The following is a 16,814-nucleotide window of genomic DNA, read 5'->3' as shown; positions in this document are numbered from 1 at the left end:
ACTAACATAGAGTACTCCGGATGGTGTGGTCGCAAGTGAGAGTAGCCGCGATAGCGGTGATGACGTACGGTACGCCTCTGAAAACCGAACAGACACCAAAGGGGGGCACCGGGGCTATGTGGAGGAAATGCGAGATTGGACCAATAAGTCTCCGGCAGCGAGGCTCTTATGGTATAACTACCTGCACCTTTTTTTTTTTCCCTTTTTTTTTTATTTTTTTTTTTTTTTTTTTTTTTTTTTTTTTTTTTTTTTGCAGTTTCGTTTATTTTGTAGACATTTTCGAGGGAAACTGTGGTAGGTTTCCCTTGAAAATGTCTACAAATTAGACGAAACTCCGTGTTGGAATAATCAGACTTGTAAGTTTCAAGTATCCATTGTTCAACATAAGAAAAGTAAATAGTATTTACAAGGATGTCTTAATAACAAGAAAATAAATTCATTATTATTACTTTCTTTCTTTCCTCCAGATTCCACCCCCGTGGCTCATTGCCATGCAAAGGTACGGCCCTCCCCCTTCCTACCCGAACCTGAAAATCCCCGGCCTCAATGCCCCAATACCTCAGGGCTGTTCATTCGGTTACCATGCGGGGGGCTGGGGCAAGCCCCCGGTGGATGAAACCGGTAAACCCCTCTACGGAGATGTGTTTGGTACTGGTACGGCCCTCCCCCTTCCTACCCGAACCTGAAAATCCCCGGCCTCAATGCCCCAATACCTCAGGGCTGTTCATTCGGTTACCATGCAGGGGGCTGGGGCAAACCTCCTGTAGATGAAACCGGTAAACCCCTCTACGGAGATGTGTTTGGTACGAGTGCTGAGACTAAAACCGTGAGTATTTCCTACTATAGCCGTGTTTGCTACTTTGGTTTCTTCTTGGTAATGTTTGGCTCAACTTCATACACAAAAGGCCACTCCGAGGCTTAGGTGTAGGGATCGGATAAAGAGAATAAATCAAGCACGGATAAGGGTGAAGATGAACCTGAAGTGGAAATAGAGTGAGTTGATATTGAATAGTTATTTGAAAGAATCTAATTCAGGCATAAGGGGTTTTTACTGGGTATCTATTTATTCCCTGTTAGAGGGGCCCACAGACCAATCAAAAAGGTTTCATTGATTGTGTGTTGGACATTTTTATGTTATGTCATCAAATTTGTGGGACAAAAATTGACAGAATGGAGTTTGTACATATAAACAAAGAAACAAAATAGGTAGGTACCAGTGCTGAAACTAAAACCGTGAGTATTTCCTACTATAGCCGTGTTTGCTACTTTGGTTTCTTCTTGGTAATGTTTACTCAACTCCATATTAGAAAGTCCACTCCGAGGCTTAGGTGTGAGGGCAAACAGCCCTAAAGGATGGGTTAAGCTTGTATGAATCTACTTGTATGCATAATATACCCTGCTCCTCCTGCTAGTTTTACTCTGTGTGTCAGCAATATGTAGGTGGGCTATTTATAGTAAATTTTATGTGAAGGATGAATCCCTTTTAGCATATAAAAGGGGCTCTAGAAGGTGGAGGAATGGGGAAAAGGGGGTGTTGGGGTTTGAAGATGGGGCAAACAGTTGGTAAAAAGTTCAGATTGAGAAGATCGAAGGATTTCTTTAATAAAATAGGTCTTAGGTATTTGGGAGAGAATAAATTTAAAACAGGTTGTACTGTTAATCTAATTCCATTTTTTGTTCCTTTCTTTATAGGCGGAAAAGTTTATATTGAGAAAATAGAAGGATTTCTTTAATAAAATAGGTCTTAGGTATTTGGTAGAGAATAATTTAAAAACAGGTTGTACTGAAGAGGTAGAAACACACTACCGTCACGTGAACTCACGGGGAGTCAGAAAGGTGTAGTCTAAAGTCTTCCCATAATATTTTAGGCAATTTCGTTCATGATAGCCACACTGCCCTCACGTCACGTGAGCTCTTTTGACGTCATAGTAGTCTGTGTGTTTCTATTTTCTGCCTTTAATCTAAGACCATTTTCATTCTCCTTTCTTTCCAGGCGGAGGTGAATGAGGAAGACATCGAGAAGACAGCGTGGGGAGAGCTGGAGTCTGAATCGGAAGAGGAGAGTGAAGAGGACGATGAGGAAGAGGAAGAAGAGGAGGAGGGCGAGGATGAGAGTGGCCTGATAACGCCGGCCGAAGGCCTCATGACACCGAGTGGCATAACGAGTGTGCCGGCCGGCCTGGAAACACCGGATAGCATTGAGCTGAGGAAGAAGAAGATTGAGAGCGATATGGAGACGTAAGTAAAAAAAAAGTTTCACCGCTATTTTTATTTCGTAGCAATGAAACAACTCCTACATTTGACACATGTGGTCTGTGTCGTAGCATGCCCATCCCGTAGTATGTCCCTCATCAGATGGGTGGTAAGAGACACAATACTTCCCATTTAGGTGCTGGGTCAACACGAGAATACCAGAAAGTAACCCGTTTGCCAGCCTAGTTGGCTTGGAGGGTACCTAGTGAGTCTGCCTTGTTAGCGCTAGGTCGGGGGTTCGATTCTCGCCCGGGGCGAATGTTATTCTAAATAGATCAGGCTTTCTCCTATCCGGTCTTCCTTGTCTTTTAGCTTTCGCGACGATAAGACCTTGGCACTCTTTGCAGCACAAAAAAAAAACCTAACCTAAGCATCTTTTTTGCAGGAACGAGGCTCCGCAACTATTCCAAGTGCTCACTGAGAAGCGGCCCGATAAGCTAGGGCCGGGTATGATGGCCTCCACACACATGTACGAGGTTCCCGGGGCTGGGGCAAGTGCACCCGGGGCTCCTGTTAAACGGACCCTACCTAGTAGTGTGGAGTTGGCCCTGGATCCTTCAGAATTGGATCTGGTGGATACAGATGCAATGGCGGCCCGATATGAACAACAGATGAGAGAACAGACGAGCGGCCTGCAGAAGGAGGATTTGTCGGACATGTTGGCGGAACATGTGGCCCGACAGAAGGTAAATAAATTATTATTATTAATATTGTTACTATTATTATTACGGGATTTGAATCCCAATTTTACATCAAAGACACAATACATTAAAATCTTCTTCTTCTTCTTCACCTTTTCCCGTGTACAGGCGGGATCGGCGGTTTTCGTCAGCCCCTCAATCATTGCTATTTCTTGAGCAAGGAAAATTCAGGCTGGTATACTCGTACTCCCTGTTTAAAGTCCCCAGCCAGACCAAGCTGGTTTACTCCCTGTTTAACGTCCCGTTTTTCTTTAATTTCCAGAACAAAAGGAAGCGACAACAAACCACCCAGGACAACAAACAAGCCAAGAAATACAAGGAGTTCAAGTTCTAAATTGTACAATTGGAGTTCAAGTTCTAAATTGTACTATTGGAGTTCAATGGAGGATTTGTCGGACATGTTGGCGGAACATGTGGCCCGACAGAAGGTAAATAAATTATTATTATTAATATTGTTACTATTATTATTATTACGGGATTTGAATCCCAATTTTACATCAAAAGACACAATACATCGAAATCTTCTTCTTCACCTTTTCCCGTGTACAGGCGGGATCGGCGGTTTTCGTCAACTTCTCAATCATTGCTATTTCTTGAGCGAGGGAAATTCAGGCTGGTATACTCGTACTCCCTGTTTAAAGTCCCCAGCCAGACCAAGCTGGTTTACTCCCTGTTTAACGTCCCGTTTTTCTTTAATTTCCAGAACAAAAGGAAGCGACAACAAACCACCCAGGACAACAAACAAGCCAAGAAATACAAGGAGTTCAAGTTCTAAATTGTACAATTGGAGTTCAAGTTCTAAATTGTACAATTGGAGTTCAAGTTCTAAATTGTACAATTGGAGTTCAAGTTCTAAATTATACGATTCTCCATAGGCATCCTTTAATTACAACGGGTACTGTACGAAAACTCCAAATAAAAATGTCCAAAAGACAGAGTCCACATTGATAAGTTAGTAGGTTGGTACTTTTTGTGTGGAAAATCCATATATTGAGGCTTTTCATGCAAAAGAGCAAGAGGGAAATACGTGTCAATACCAGTACCCAACTGGTGTGACAATTATCTGGAATATCCTGCCTCCACCCCAGTACCAGCAGGCAAATAGTTATGGCATAAAATTTCTTCAGGTGTGGTTGGGCATTTCGTACAAAAGTTGAAGTTATGGGGAGTGTGACTTTTTCGTAATTTTGCAGTGGGAAAAATTAACTACCTGTCTTGTTCCTACAGATTTATGCAGGGTGATTATAAAGTATTTATTACTAGGAGTGGATTTCTCGAGAAGCGCTTGGAATAGAAAAAAAACAGTGGTGGAACTATCTAAAAATTTAGCATATCGATGATTCATTATGTATTTTGTTCTTGCAGGAGTTAGAAGTTATAAATGGGTGGTTCCGTCAATTTTGTGCCAGCTTTAGAGCAAGGTCTGCGAGTATGATCCAAATTCATACTAAAAGTTTGGTCACAGTAAACTTGGGCAGGTATCCTATTTTGCGTCCAAACGTGTCAAATTCATACTAAAAGTTTGGTCACAGTAAATTTGGGCAGGTATCCATTTTTGCGCCGAAACGAGTAAAATTTACACTAAAAGTTTGGTTCGGGATAGAGGATTTGCAGCGTGTATGGAGACAGGAGTAGTCCTTGGGGATTAGGCAGGTCTCTGTTGGTAGAGATGGAACAACCTCTGCTGGAGCCATATTGATCTGGAGAGGAGAAAATTAATTTCAGTTTATAATAAAGCATACATAAATTTGTATACATATGTCCTTACATCACAAAATGAAGACAAAAACAAATGAAGATGTCAAACATTTGTAAGGTAGGTACAATTTCTCTTTAGGTAGGTATTAGCCCTGAGTAAACTGGTAAGGTAGAGATGGAACAACCTCGGCTGGAGCCATATTGATCTGGAGAGGAGAAAATTAATTTCAGTTTACTTAATAAAGCATACATAAATTTGTATATGTCCTTACGTCACAAAATGAAGACAAGAACAAATGAAGATGTCAAACATTTGTAAGGTAGGTACAATTTCTCTTTATGTAGGTATTAGCCCTGAGCAAACTGGTAACAACTGAGGGCTTATCGTCCCGGAATGGAAGACAAGAGGATAGGACAGGAGAAAGTCAGTAGCCTACCTATGTACATAGGTACGCACATACCTATTCATTACCTACGTACTTCTTATGTAGAATTTCCACACCAAGGCAACAATGATAATAACAATGCCCAATGTTTTCCGTCGTAACATAACAGATTTTCAGAAAGAACGTCCAATGAACAGCAGCGGGTTAAAAAACTAAAAACAAAACTATTTGCACAAGGGCTTGAAAAATCCTGAAGTCAAATTTGAAAAATTATAATCCCTAATTACCCACCCCGTGTGGCTTTCGAAATAGGTAGGTAAGTAAATGTTATTGTTTAATGGTGATATGTGGTTCTAATTCATAAGGAGCTACATCATGATGAACTAGAGAAATATAGGTAGGTAGGTAAGTAAATGTTATTGTTTAGTGGTGATATGTGGTTCTAATTCATAAGGAGCTACATCATGATGAACTAGAGAAATATAGGCGTCTAAGGTACCTACTCATAATATCTTGTACTTTTTAACCTCCTCTGGGCCTCTCGACTTTTAATTCAATCAAATAGTCAATACTTTACGAAAATAGGTTGTAGTTGAATGTTTACAATTTATTGATAACATTGAGGTAGGGATCTAATCACGCAGAAGAGGACCTGTTTAAAATACCTATAAATTGATGTGTACTGTACTAGCATTCTTAAAAATAACACAAGGTATCAGAAAATTCCATCTTACTATTAGTTCTGTAGAGAAGTTTTTCTAGGAAACCTGATTGCAAAAACAACAACAATAGGTACACTGATAGAAACATGGTTAATTTTTTTGGATTGTGAAATTATAATTATTCGATTCACACATGGCCGTGATGCTTAGCGTGTAATCAAATAAATAACCTATAAATTGATGTGTACTGTACTAGCATTCTTAAAAATAACACAAGGTATCAGAAAATTCCATCTTACTATTAGTTCTGTAGAGAGGTTTTTCTAGGAAACCTGATTGCAAAAACAACAACAAAAGGTACACTGATAGAAACATGATTAATTTTTTTGGATTGTGAAATTATAATTATTCGATTGACATTACTAACAATAATCTGTCAATATAAATGAAGCAGAATTGTGTGAAATTACCTTACTAATTTACTATTTTATTTTTAAAAAGAAACAAACCCTTTATAAAATTATATCAGTGTGAAAAAAAGAGAACTATTTGCACAAGGGCTTGAAAAATCCTGAAGTCAAATTTGAAAAATTATAATCCCTAATTACCCACCCCGTGTGGCTTTCGAAATAGGTGAAATAGGTAGGTAAACAGCGCCACAGGCGAAATTTTTTCGAGAAAATATGAGTTGCCCCTTCAAGGTTGTATACTTTTTTATGGACCGAAAATTCTTTTTTTTTAGGCTTTGAAAAATTCCCTGACTTTTTTTTGGATTTTCGTCAATTTTTTGAGAAATTCCCTGACAATTCCCTGATTTTTCCAGTCTCCGTGAAATTCCCTGTTTTCCAGTCTGGTAGACACCCTGGATAGTTCTTTATTTAGACTGTCAAAGTAGGACACAGCTTTTTCTTCCCAAGAGGTTTGATAGAGGGAACGAAGGTCTTATTGGCCCGAAGTGGAAGGACAGAATAGGAGAAAGCCAGTCATTCCGAGAACGAACCTCATCTGTTTAGGATGAGGTTCGTTTAGGACGAAAAGCAAACCCGAGACCTTTGCGGTTACAAGACAGACGCACTACCCTCTAAACTCTAAGCCAACTAGGCTGGTAATCAGTTTTATCTGAAGATTTTTAATCAGCATTTGTCTGATTTTGATGAAATTTGACATACATGTTCAACACATAAAGCCAATTAATTCTCTTGCACATTGTATCCCATTGTACAGAAGATTAGACAAGTTTAAGAATACATTAGACAGCAACAGAACGCGCATGAGGCTGTCCATGATAGGAAGGACTACCACATGGTCGCATCGGGCTACTCCTACACCAATGGCGACTCTCAGCAATTCTTCAAGCAGTACCTTCCCGAAGCCGCTGCATCCTACCAGTCACCCAACTATGTCAAATATGTCCAGGCCGAGATACCGTCTCCCCGACCCTCCGCGTCTATTCCCAAGTTCAAGCCCATCCAGTCCCCCAGTCCCAGCCCGAGCCCTGCCCAATACTACTTGACAAACCCCAACCCTGTGACACAAGCCCCGGCCAACCCATACCTCCTGGTGGCTAACGACCCTGTACAATACTATTACCGACCTGCACTCGCCCCTGCACCTGCACCCAGTGTACAGCCACAACCTGGCTCCCCCCACCTTGAGACTATCTACAAGTATTTACAACTCCAGTCCAGTCCTGCCCCGACCCCTCTGTACAATGTGGTGTCTACGCCACAACCACAACCCCAAGTTCAGTACCAACACAGGGACACGGAACAGTACCAACGACCCCAATACCAGGACACTTCCAACCAACAGCGATACGTAGATAGTGCTAAATACCAGGAGACTTCTAATGAACAACGTTACATAGAGAACACTAAATACCAAGAAAATTCTAACGAACAACGTTATGCAGAGAATGATAAATACCACGAGACTTCTAATGAACAACAACGCTACGTAGACAGTTCTAAATACCAAGAGACTTCCAACGAACAACGTTACCCTACAGACAATGCGAGCCCAGCACCACAATACCAAGACAACGCTCAACCAGACACTGCTGAAGCGTTCCAACAAAAACTTTACTTTTCTACTGAGAAAGAGTTTGTGTGGACGTGTTTTAGGCGATGTCGATTGACCATAGTGTAGACTCTTTGTTCCCCCCTCTTCTCCCCCTCCATAAGGGTGGGAGGGGGGATATTTTATGGCTGTGGGAATGAAACTGTACAAATGATATTTGATCGTACAAACAAGCGTTTGATTGTACAAATGAGCGTGCCATGCCGGATGGCACGCACGTCAAGAGGTCGAAACGACCCCTCTTCTCCCCCTCCATAAGGGTGGGAGGGGGGATATTTTATGGCTGTGGGAATGAAACTGTACAAATGATATTTGATCGTACAAATAAGCGTTTGATTGTACACATAAGCGTGCCATGCCGGATGGCACGCACGTCAAGAGGTCGAAACGACGCGAAGGTTGGCAGAAGCTGTCTTCCACTATAAACCCCATTCTAGTCAATTTATTTTAACTTTGTTCAAGGGTTTTCCTTTCACCATGATTTGAAGACAAAAATAATGCATTCGAAGGGTTTGACGGAAAAAACGACTTATAGGACATAAGACCTATATGCGTTAAGTCGTTTTTGCGTCAAACCCCTCATTTACTTATAAATGTAGAAATCAGAACATTTTTTAGGAAATCCAAGCAATAAATCAAAAATCTCAATTTAGGGGATCATCATGGAATCTCAATGTTCTTCTATTCCGAGAAACGAGACATGAAACAAACGGTAAAAGTTTTTACAACTCAAATAGGATTTGTACACTTTTATTCAAACTCGCCAGCCATTCTTTGTGTAGATCAAAATCCTTCGAGTTGACAAAATGTATTCGGAAAGCAACAACATCCACTGAATCAACAACATGAAACCTCCAAAAACTCACAAAAGTTACTTCAATTGCCTCGATGCCCGTTTAAAAATTGGTCCATGAACAGTAGATACGAGTGCAGAGTACGAGTTGGGTTGGAAAAAAAAATTTTTTTTTTTTTTTTTTTTTTTTTTTTTTTTTTAAATCCAAGCAATAAATCAAAAATCTCAATTCAAGGGATCATCATGGAATCTCAATGTTCTTCTATTCCGAGAAACAAGACATGAAACAAACGGTAAAAGTTTTTGCAACTCAAATAGGATTTGTACACTTTTATTCAAACGCGCCAGCCATTCTTTGTGTAGATCAAAATCCTTCGCGTTGACAAAATGTATTCGGAAAGCAACAACATCCACTAAATCAACAACATGAAACCTCCTAAAACTCACAAAAGTTACTTCAATTGCCTCGATGCCCGTTTAAAAATTGGTCCATGAACAGTAGATACGAGTGCTGAGTACGAGTTGGGTTGAAATTGTTGGAAAGTACAATGGCACTGAATACTTTTTGCTCAACAAGAAGGATATTATTGGAGTTTATTTGTTAGAAAATAATTATTTTAAGTTAATTCGTCTCATGCTTTGATATTCAAAGTAATATAATTTAGATAGTAAATAACTAAATAATCAAAAGCCGTTTATGTATTTAGAGTAGGGCTGATGATGCCCAGACACCCGTTTACTAGACAAAATGTTTGGGTAAGACTCAAGTCATTTGCTCAACAAGAAGGATATTATTGGAGTTTATTTGTTAGAAAATAATTATTTTAAGTTAATTCGTCTCATGCTTTGATATTCAAAGTGATATAATTTAGATAGTAAATAACTAAATAATCAAAAGCCGTTTATGTATTTAGAGTAGGGCTGATGATACCCAGACACCCTTTTACTAAACAAAATGTTTGGGTAAGACTCAAGTCACATCATCAGCCCTTAGCAGAATGAGGATGGAATGTGAAAAGTAAAAAGAAATAATGGAAATTAACTATCAGGCATAAGTCTTCCAATGGGGAAAGATTAAAGCCTTCCACAAAATGTCATTTATCATTATGGAATTTGTTTTCCCATTTAGCAAACATTTTTCTCAGTCCAAAAGATTTTAATTCTTTATATCTTTATAAGGACTAGTTCAAAGGACTGAAAATGTTATCTCTTGTACTGAAGTAAGAAGAAAAGGACAAAAACAATGAAGGAGCAGAATTTTTACCCTCTTTTTTGGCTGGTCCCTGTTGAGTGAGCAGAGTACTAGAGAGAGTGTTGCCAAATTTATTGTTAAAGGAAGTTGCAATTTCCCCGATGAGACTTCCACAAAATGTCATTTATCATTATGGAATTTGTTTTCCCATTTAGCAAACATTTTTCTCAGTCCAAAAGATTTTAATTCTTTATAAAGACTAGTTAAAAGGACTGTACATAGTTCTTTATGTATACTCAATAACTAAAAAGTTCAGTCCACAATCATCCCAAGAACAACACTTTGGCAACACTGCAAATTACCGCAAATGGGAAAAATATTCCCTCCAAAAATTAAATTTGTTTTCTTTCAAAAGTTCAGGATTTTCAGATTTTTCAGGATCATCCGATCATCTGCGGATCTGCCCAATATTCCAATTTGAACATTTCTAAAGTCCATCTAAACTCTGAAGTGTCTCCTTTCTGTGTTCAATGTTGAATATTCCCTTAACGAAGGATTTCTGAAGTACGAACTTTAGTGGTCCCACAGGATTTAAAAACATTGTCTCTCAGTAGGTAAGTTAACTTACAGCTAGAACAGAACTCGTTCTTTTTCCGAGGTGTTACCTCGCTTCTTTGATTCACTGATTTCACTTTCTGTTGACTCATGAAATCTCTTACTAAAATTAACCTCAGCCCAGCCTGTGGAGCTGGAAATCCCTGAGTCACATACCGTTTTGATAGGTGGTCACCCATCCAAGTACCAAACATGTGAGACGTTGCTTAACTTCTGTGAAAGAATGGGTTCCACTGTATCCAACACACTGGATACTGGCTGAACTGCTGAAGAGAATATTTGAAATGGTCAACCATTTGTAACATTAATTTCGATTAGGTGCATCATTTTTAGTGATAAAATTTAAATTGACAACACGTAGGATGTCATTCAATATTCAATAACGTCCACTTTACGTGAAAATGTGCGAGAGAAAAAAATGTCTATCATCTATCATCGTCAAAAATTGTCAATTTTTTTCGATGGACCTTCACATTTGGAAAACCGATTGAAAGGTTGAATACCAAAAGATCGTACTGATAGGATTGCCGATCTGCTTCTATACCAATATGCCACTACGCAGATCAGTAAATTGGTATACAGCTCGGCACACACGCTACGTCTCATTGAAATTTTGAATTTCAAAATTCAAAAGAATTTCAAAATACAAAATTCAAATACATACTGGTATGCCACACCGGGCATACCAGTATGCCACTACGCAGATAAATTGGTATTTAGTCCGGTACATACGCTATCGCAAGTCTCCTAACTTGGTCTTCCAACCGGATCTTTCCACAGATCGTTGAGTGTACGCTGTACGCGATATATTTGCGCGAAATTTCAGGGCTAAATGAGTGAAATTCGCGCAAAATTTCAGGTCTAAAAAATAAACGAAATTTCCGTAAATTTCAGCTCGAAATGAGTGAAATTTTCGCAAACATCGCGTAAACAAGCAACGCAACGACTGTGCAAAAGACCAAATGGAGAGGACCATCAGTCGAAAGACCAAGTTCGGAAACATGTTTTTGCCTGTGTACCGGGCTTAGAGAGTGCCCTTACTCATGTTATCAGGTATAATGCCCTTAGTGGTGGTTTAGGATGCGGTGTCATCTCGAAATTAAAACAAACAGGTTAGGAGGACACTGGATGAGACTCGAATCAAGAATTGTGAATTAATTTTGAGCTCTTACTCAATGTGTTATACGGAGACCAGGTATAAACTTGATATTTTTAGATTAAAACATGGCAAATTAAGACTGACTATTTTTTTCTTCTTTTTTATCATGTTTTTTTTTAGAATGGAGGGAAGCTTTGAACTAGACATATTAACATTGATAACAGGACCATTATAACACAGATGCTCACCTCATCATTATGAATGAGTAATTTAGTTGTACAACTGGTTAGATCCAACTGTTAGTACACAATTAACATAAATAACAAGACCATTAAGGGACACGGTTAGTCCAGTGGTAACACGCTTGCCACCCAGAAGGTCCTGGGGTTTGATTCCCAGTACCCACCTTCAACAAATATTTGCCCTCATGTTTCGATTGCAAATGTTTCAAAGGTTTACTTTCTGGTTCTGGCACTCTTGTGTCATATTGATGGTAGACTCAGTAACTTTGTGAAGGTTCATTTTAAATATCTAAATATGAAAATAACTTTTACTCACTGGTTTTGTTGTGTCAATCCAGCATCAAATGGGAAGTATCTGTGACTGCGTCTCAAATTTCATAAGACTTGGTCACCAGAAACCTATTCTGCGCGTACCTAGAGCTAAAACATGGTATACAATTGGTGGATAATACCTACTTTGGTACATCGAACCAGGTACATGAATTATCGCCACGAGTAGGTAATGATTATTGCCCGCAAGTAATCACACAGCTTTGCAACTGATGTGGCCCAACGTCAAAAAAGCTGCATTTCGTCAGGAAAGCACCAAATTTGGCATGGACCTTCATTTGAACCATATAAAACTTTTAGGAAGGGGTGACACCGAAAACCATGTATACGAACAAAATGGCGGCCTTTTTTTCAAAATGGCGGCCAAAAAAGGGGTTTTTTGAGAATATCTCGTTTCCGGTAACTTTTTTCTAATAACAATAAATTAGAAAGTTGTTTGTCTTTTTATCTAAACCTTTGGTAATCTCGGTCGGTATACTAAAAAGTAATCTTTGGACACTGGTAGAAAGTAGAAAGTCTCCTTGAAGAAATTTCAATAAAATGCTAGCTGTTGTTTCTAACAAACCATTAGCATTTTTTTCAATTTTTGCACTACTAGACCAATTTCATTATCTACATATATCTACACACCTAAGCTACATACTACGTGCGAAGGAGTAAACTTCGTCATGAATGGAAACGTCTTCGATGTTTTCCGATCTCATTTCCCATGGCAGTTGAGTCGTATCTCAGCTAGATGCTGTACAAATCCCTATACTTCCTATCTATCTACCTCAGTACGAGTCCATTACTCTTTTTTTTTTCTTTTTTTTTTTAAAGAGGTTTGACAGAGGGAACTTTAACTGCTATGGTCTTATCGTCCCGAAATCGAAGAGAGAAGGAAGACAGGATAGGAGAAAGCCAGCCGTTCCGAGAACGAACATTATCCCATCAGGATAAAATCCGCCCCGGGAGGGAATCGAACCCGCGGCCTAGCGCTTACGAGGCAGACGCACTACCAACTAAGCTAACTAGGCTGGCTCGTTGAACTTATTTGAAGTTCAAAGACTTCAAAGTGTGCGTTAAAGAGAACATGAACTTACAATCGGTTTTCAGGGTCACGAATTTGAAACGATTTCCTCTCATGATGTTGATGAAATTTGGCTCGTTTGATGTTGAAAATAATGAATGTTTCATCCATTTTAATATGATTGTTGGTGGTTCAGTGAACCTGAGAAACTCTCACTCAGAAAAAGGACTCTAAGGGCGTGGTCCCTAAAGGGGGAAAGACACGGACCAATTGAGATGAAAATCTAATGAGAAAATTTTATGTGATGAACTCTTGAACTTTATGTGTTGAACATGTTTGTCAAATTTCATGAAAAAGTGGACAAACCATTCGAGAGTTTATGGTGAAACAAACAAACTTACAGAGTAGCAGATTTACAATTATAAATTACAGTAGAACCTCGATTATTTCAACTCTCTATTGTTTCAACCCCAAAATCAGTTCAAAATAGGGTATTTATTTTATTACCCATTTTGCTCTCTTGTATCTAAAAATTTTGCCCCTTTTTCATTGTTTTACATAAAATTTCAATTATTTCAACTACCCTCGGTCCCAATTAGTTGAAATAATCGAGGTTCTACTGTAAAACTAAATGCGTGAAACTAATTGTGTTCATTCAATTAAAACTATTTCAGTCTTTATTTGACAGAATAATGTACCAACTCGTACATACGTATAATTAGGTATGTTTGGTTTTTGTATCTATTTAAAAAATAAAAATTAAAATGATTTAAGATATATATTTAGAATTTTAGATCGTTTGTTTGAAGCATGCTAGCACGCACTCGCTGTAATTGTGAAGAAAAGTGTGTTGAGACTTTTTGAGTTGATTTATATGTATCTGAAAGTTTCGCTATTCGTGAATTCAGATGTTTTATGTGTTTCATGTGCGAATGGTGTGTCAATTAGATGATTGGAATATCGCACTTGGTTAGATAATAATCTGGTGATTGTAACGTTAACAATCTCTTTGGTGTCCTCAGTTTTTTTACTTTTTTTTAGGATTTTGATTCCTTACGACCTTTTAAAATAATAAATATAAAAAAAATTAGTAAGACGAAAACGTTGAATAGGTACTTGTTTGTCGATATCGCCTAGTCCATGTGCGAGAAATGATTTGTAACCCCAGAAAAATACAAGTACATGTAGGTACCTACATGTTGAGCCAAAAGGACTTTTTTGCCACCAATCAACCAATTCAAAAACTGATTTCAACATGAGATTGTAAACACAGAAAAATAACCAAAAAGGGGATCAAATTAAAGTGAACATGTGAGGTTTTAATGTAAACCCTGACGGTATTAAAATCAATATCTATATTAGGTATAGGTTTTATGCACTTATCAGAAAGAGAAACACACTGTTGGGGTTTGAACCCGGCGACCTCTGGATCAGAAAACCACAAGTTTATTTATTAGCTGCTGGATTGATGAGCAGGTAACGGGACTAGCAGGTTGTCTGTTTTGACCTGTTTTTAATTTCCTTATCAACACTTTGGGAAAGGACGTTTTGTAATGTAGTTTTAACCTGAATTTGAGTTTTTAGGTAGAATAGAATATACCTTGTTTATCCTGCTCGAATGAGACTAAAAAGTCCCTTTACCCCCGCAGTCGAAACAAGGTCTCATGTATTTTATGGGTTTAATAACATATACATAACATAAGGTAAGGAGTAGCTTAATCGAAAAGTTGGTTTTTCGAGTTCGTAGTTTTATTCAAGTGAAATGCATTTTAACAAGCTTCGTTCCAGCAACAGTTTACAGAAATTTGTAAAGCCTATATGCGGGTAAGAAACAATAGAAACTACATAACTTCTATCTCCCTGGTGCCTTCGTAAATTCAAAGTTCATGTTGAACAATTCAAACGGGGCAAAATCAGCAACAATAGGCTTGCTGTCTAGTAAATTCAACGAAACTGTAAATCACGTTAAATCCACTCTACGAATTTCGAGAGAGAAAAAGTCTCGATTGCAGCAATGTTACATAAAGTACCCCTTGGATCAGATGCAAAGCTCTGTGATTACTTGCGGGCAATAATCATTACCTACTCGTGGCGATAATTCAGGTACCTAGTTCGATGTACGAAAGCAGCAATACGCACGCACAAGACAAAGCTAATAAAATAACTAATCACAACAGCAGCAAACAACATGGCAAACATCCATTTAGAACTAGGCAATCGTGTAATAAGCTTGCATCATAACGGTACTACCGTCCAATGAATGTATGAACGTGTATGTATGTGTAAACTTTTAATCTTATTTGAATAAAAAACAACAGAGAGTAGCTCGTGATCAATTAGTATAACTTTGAGCTCTATGGAGTGCTTGATTGACAATCACAACTTGAGTGACAATACACACTGCCAACTGCTTGATTTTTGTCTCACGTCTTTTTATACTTAATAGAGCCTTCTTTTCTGGATTTTTTTTTTCTTTTTTTTTTAGCATGATTTGTTTGTATTTTGTCTTGGGTCTTTTCATTAGGAATCTTATTCCTCTCCAATTAAACAAAGATTTCTTTTTCTCTGAATTTTATTAAATAGATTTGCATGCTTGTTAGTTTTTGTGGATACATACTTGCATGTTTTGGAATGGTTAGAATAATTCCTTTGAAGATTAGGGCTTCCCCTTTTACCCATGGGTCATTTTCTTGAAAAGAAAGTTTACAAACAAATGCAGCACAACATATTTCAGTATTTTGATTTAAATTTTGTCTTGTCTGATTGCAGCGCTATGCGGCAGAGTGCAGAGTTACGATGAACCCGCTATCAAACCATTAGAGTCGTCATCAGGCGACATCTCCCCAGTAGACGGCAGACCTCGCCGTCTCGTACCCGTCACCACATACTACAACTACGATCCTCTCCTACAAGACGAATACATTACTCCATTCCTTTCAAAAAAAAAAAAAAAAAAGAAAAAAACAAAGCCTTCTTTTTCTTTTCAATCACTTTGCAATCTTTGCATGCTTGATGGTTTTTTGTGGATACTTTCATGTCTTGGAATGGGCGGAATAATTGCTTGGAGGATTACAGCTTTCCCTCTTATCAATGGGTCATTTCCTTGAAAGGAAAGCTACCTGTGGTGTATTTCAGTACATTTTGATTCAAATTTTGTCTCGTCTGATTGCAGCGCTATGCGGCAGAGTGCAGAGTTACGATGATCCCGCTATCAAACCATTAGAGTCGTCATCAGGCGACATCTCTCCAGTAGACGGCAGACCTCGTCGTCTCGTACCCGTCACCACATACTACAACTACGATCCTCTCCTCCAAGACGAATACATTCGACAGCAACAGAACGCGCATGAGGCTGTCCATGATAGGAAGGACTACCACATGGTCGCATCGGGCTACTCCTACACCAATGGCGACTCTCAGCAATTCTTCAAGCAGTACCTTCCCGAAGCCGCTGCATCCTACCAGTCACCCAACTATGTCAAATATGTCCAGGCCGAGATACCGTCTCCCCGACCCTCCGCGTCTATTCCCAAGTTCAAGCCCATCCAGTCCCCCAGTCCCAGCCCGAGCCCTGCCCAATACTACTTGACAAACCCCAACCCTGTGACACAAGCCCCGGCCAACCCATACCTCCTGGTGGCTAACGACCCTGTACAATACTATTACCGACCTGCACTCGCCCCTGCACCTGCCCCCAGTGTACAGCCACAACCTGGCTCCCCCCACCCTGAGACTATCTACAAGTATTTACAACT

At 39.0% G+C, this 16,814-nt stretch overlaps 2 protein-coding genes across 2 annotated transcripts in view; both read left to right on the top strand.

Annotated features, from left to right (window-relative positions):
• LOC103505086 (splicing factor 3B subunit 2) overlaps positions 1-4,125 on the top strand; it is a 19,085-nt gene extending 14,960 nt beyond the window's left edge. Inside the window, 6 exon segments of the mRNA XM_026820472.1 lie at positions 468-653; positions 656-826; positions 1,994-2,238; positions 2,639-2,939; positions 3,217-3,336; positions 3,724-4,125. Coding sequence (XP_026676273.1) covers positions 468-653; positions 656-826; positions 1,994-2,238; positions 2,639-2,939; positions 3,217-3,288 — 975 coding nt within the window. The 3' untranslated portion in view covers positions 3,289-3,336; positions 3,724-4,125.
• Positions 4,126-6,961: 2,836 nt separating this feature from the next.
• Positions 6,962-16,814, top strand: part of LOC103505085 (altered inheritance of mitochondria protein 3-like) — a 10,975-nt gene continuing 1,122 nt past the window's right edge. Inside the window, exon 1 of the mRNA XM_008469394.3 lies at positions 6,962-7,776. Within this exon, the coding sequence (XP_008467616.1) occupies positions 7,003-7,776 (774 nt within the window). The 5' untranslated portion in view covers positions 6,962-7,002. The remainder of the gene's footprint in view (positions 7,777-16,814) is intronic.

Source organism: Diaphorina citri, unplaced genomic scaffold (genome assembly GCF_000475195.1).
Source record: "Diaphorina citri unplaced genomic scaffold, Diaci psyllid genome assembly version 1.1 scaffold149, whole genome shotgun sequence".
Lineage (NCBI taxonomy): Eukaryota > Metazoa > Arthropoda > Insecta > Hemiptera > Psyllidae > Diaphorina > Diaphorina citri.
Note: the sequence above shows the minus strand (reverse complement) of the source record. Positions and strands in the feature narration are given on the sequence as shown.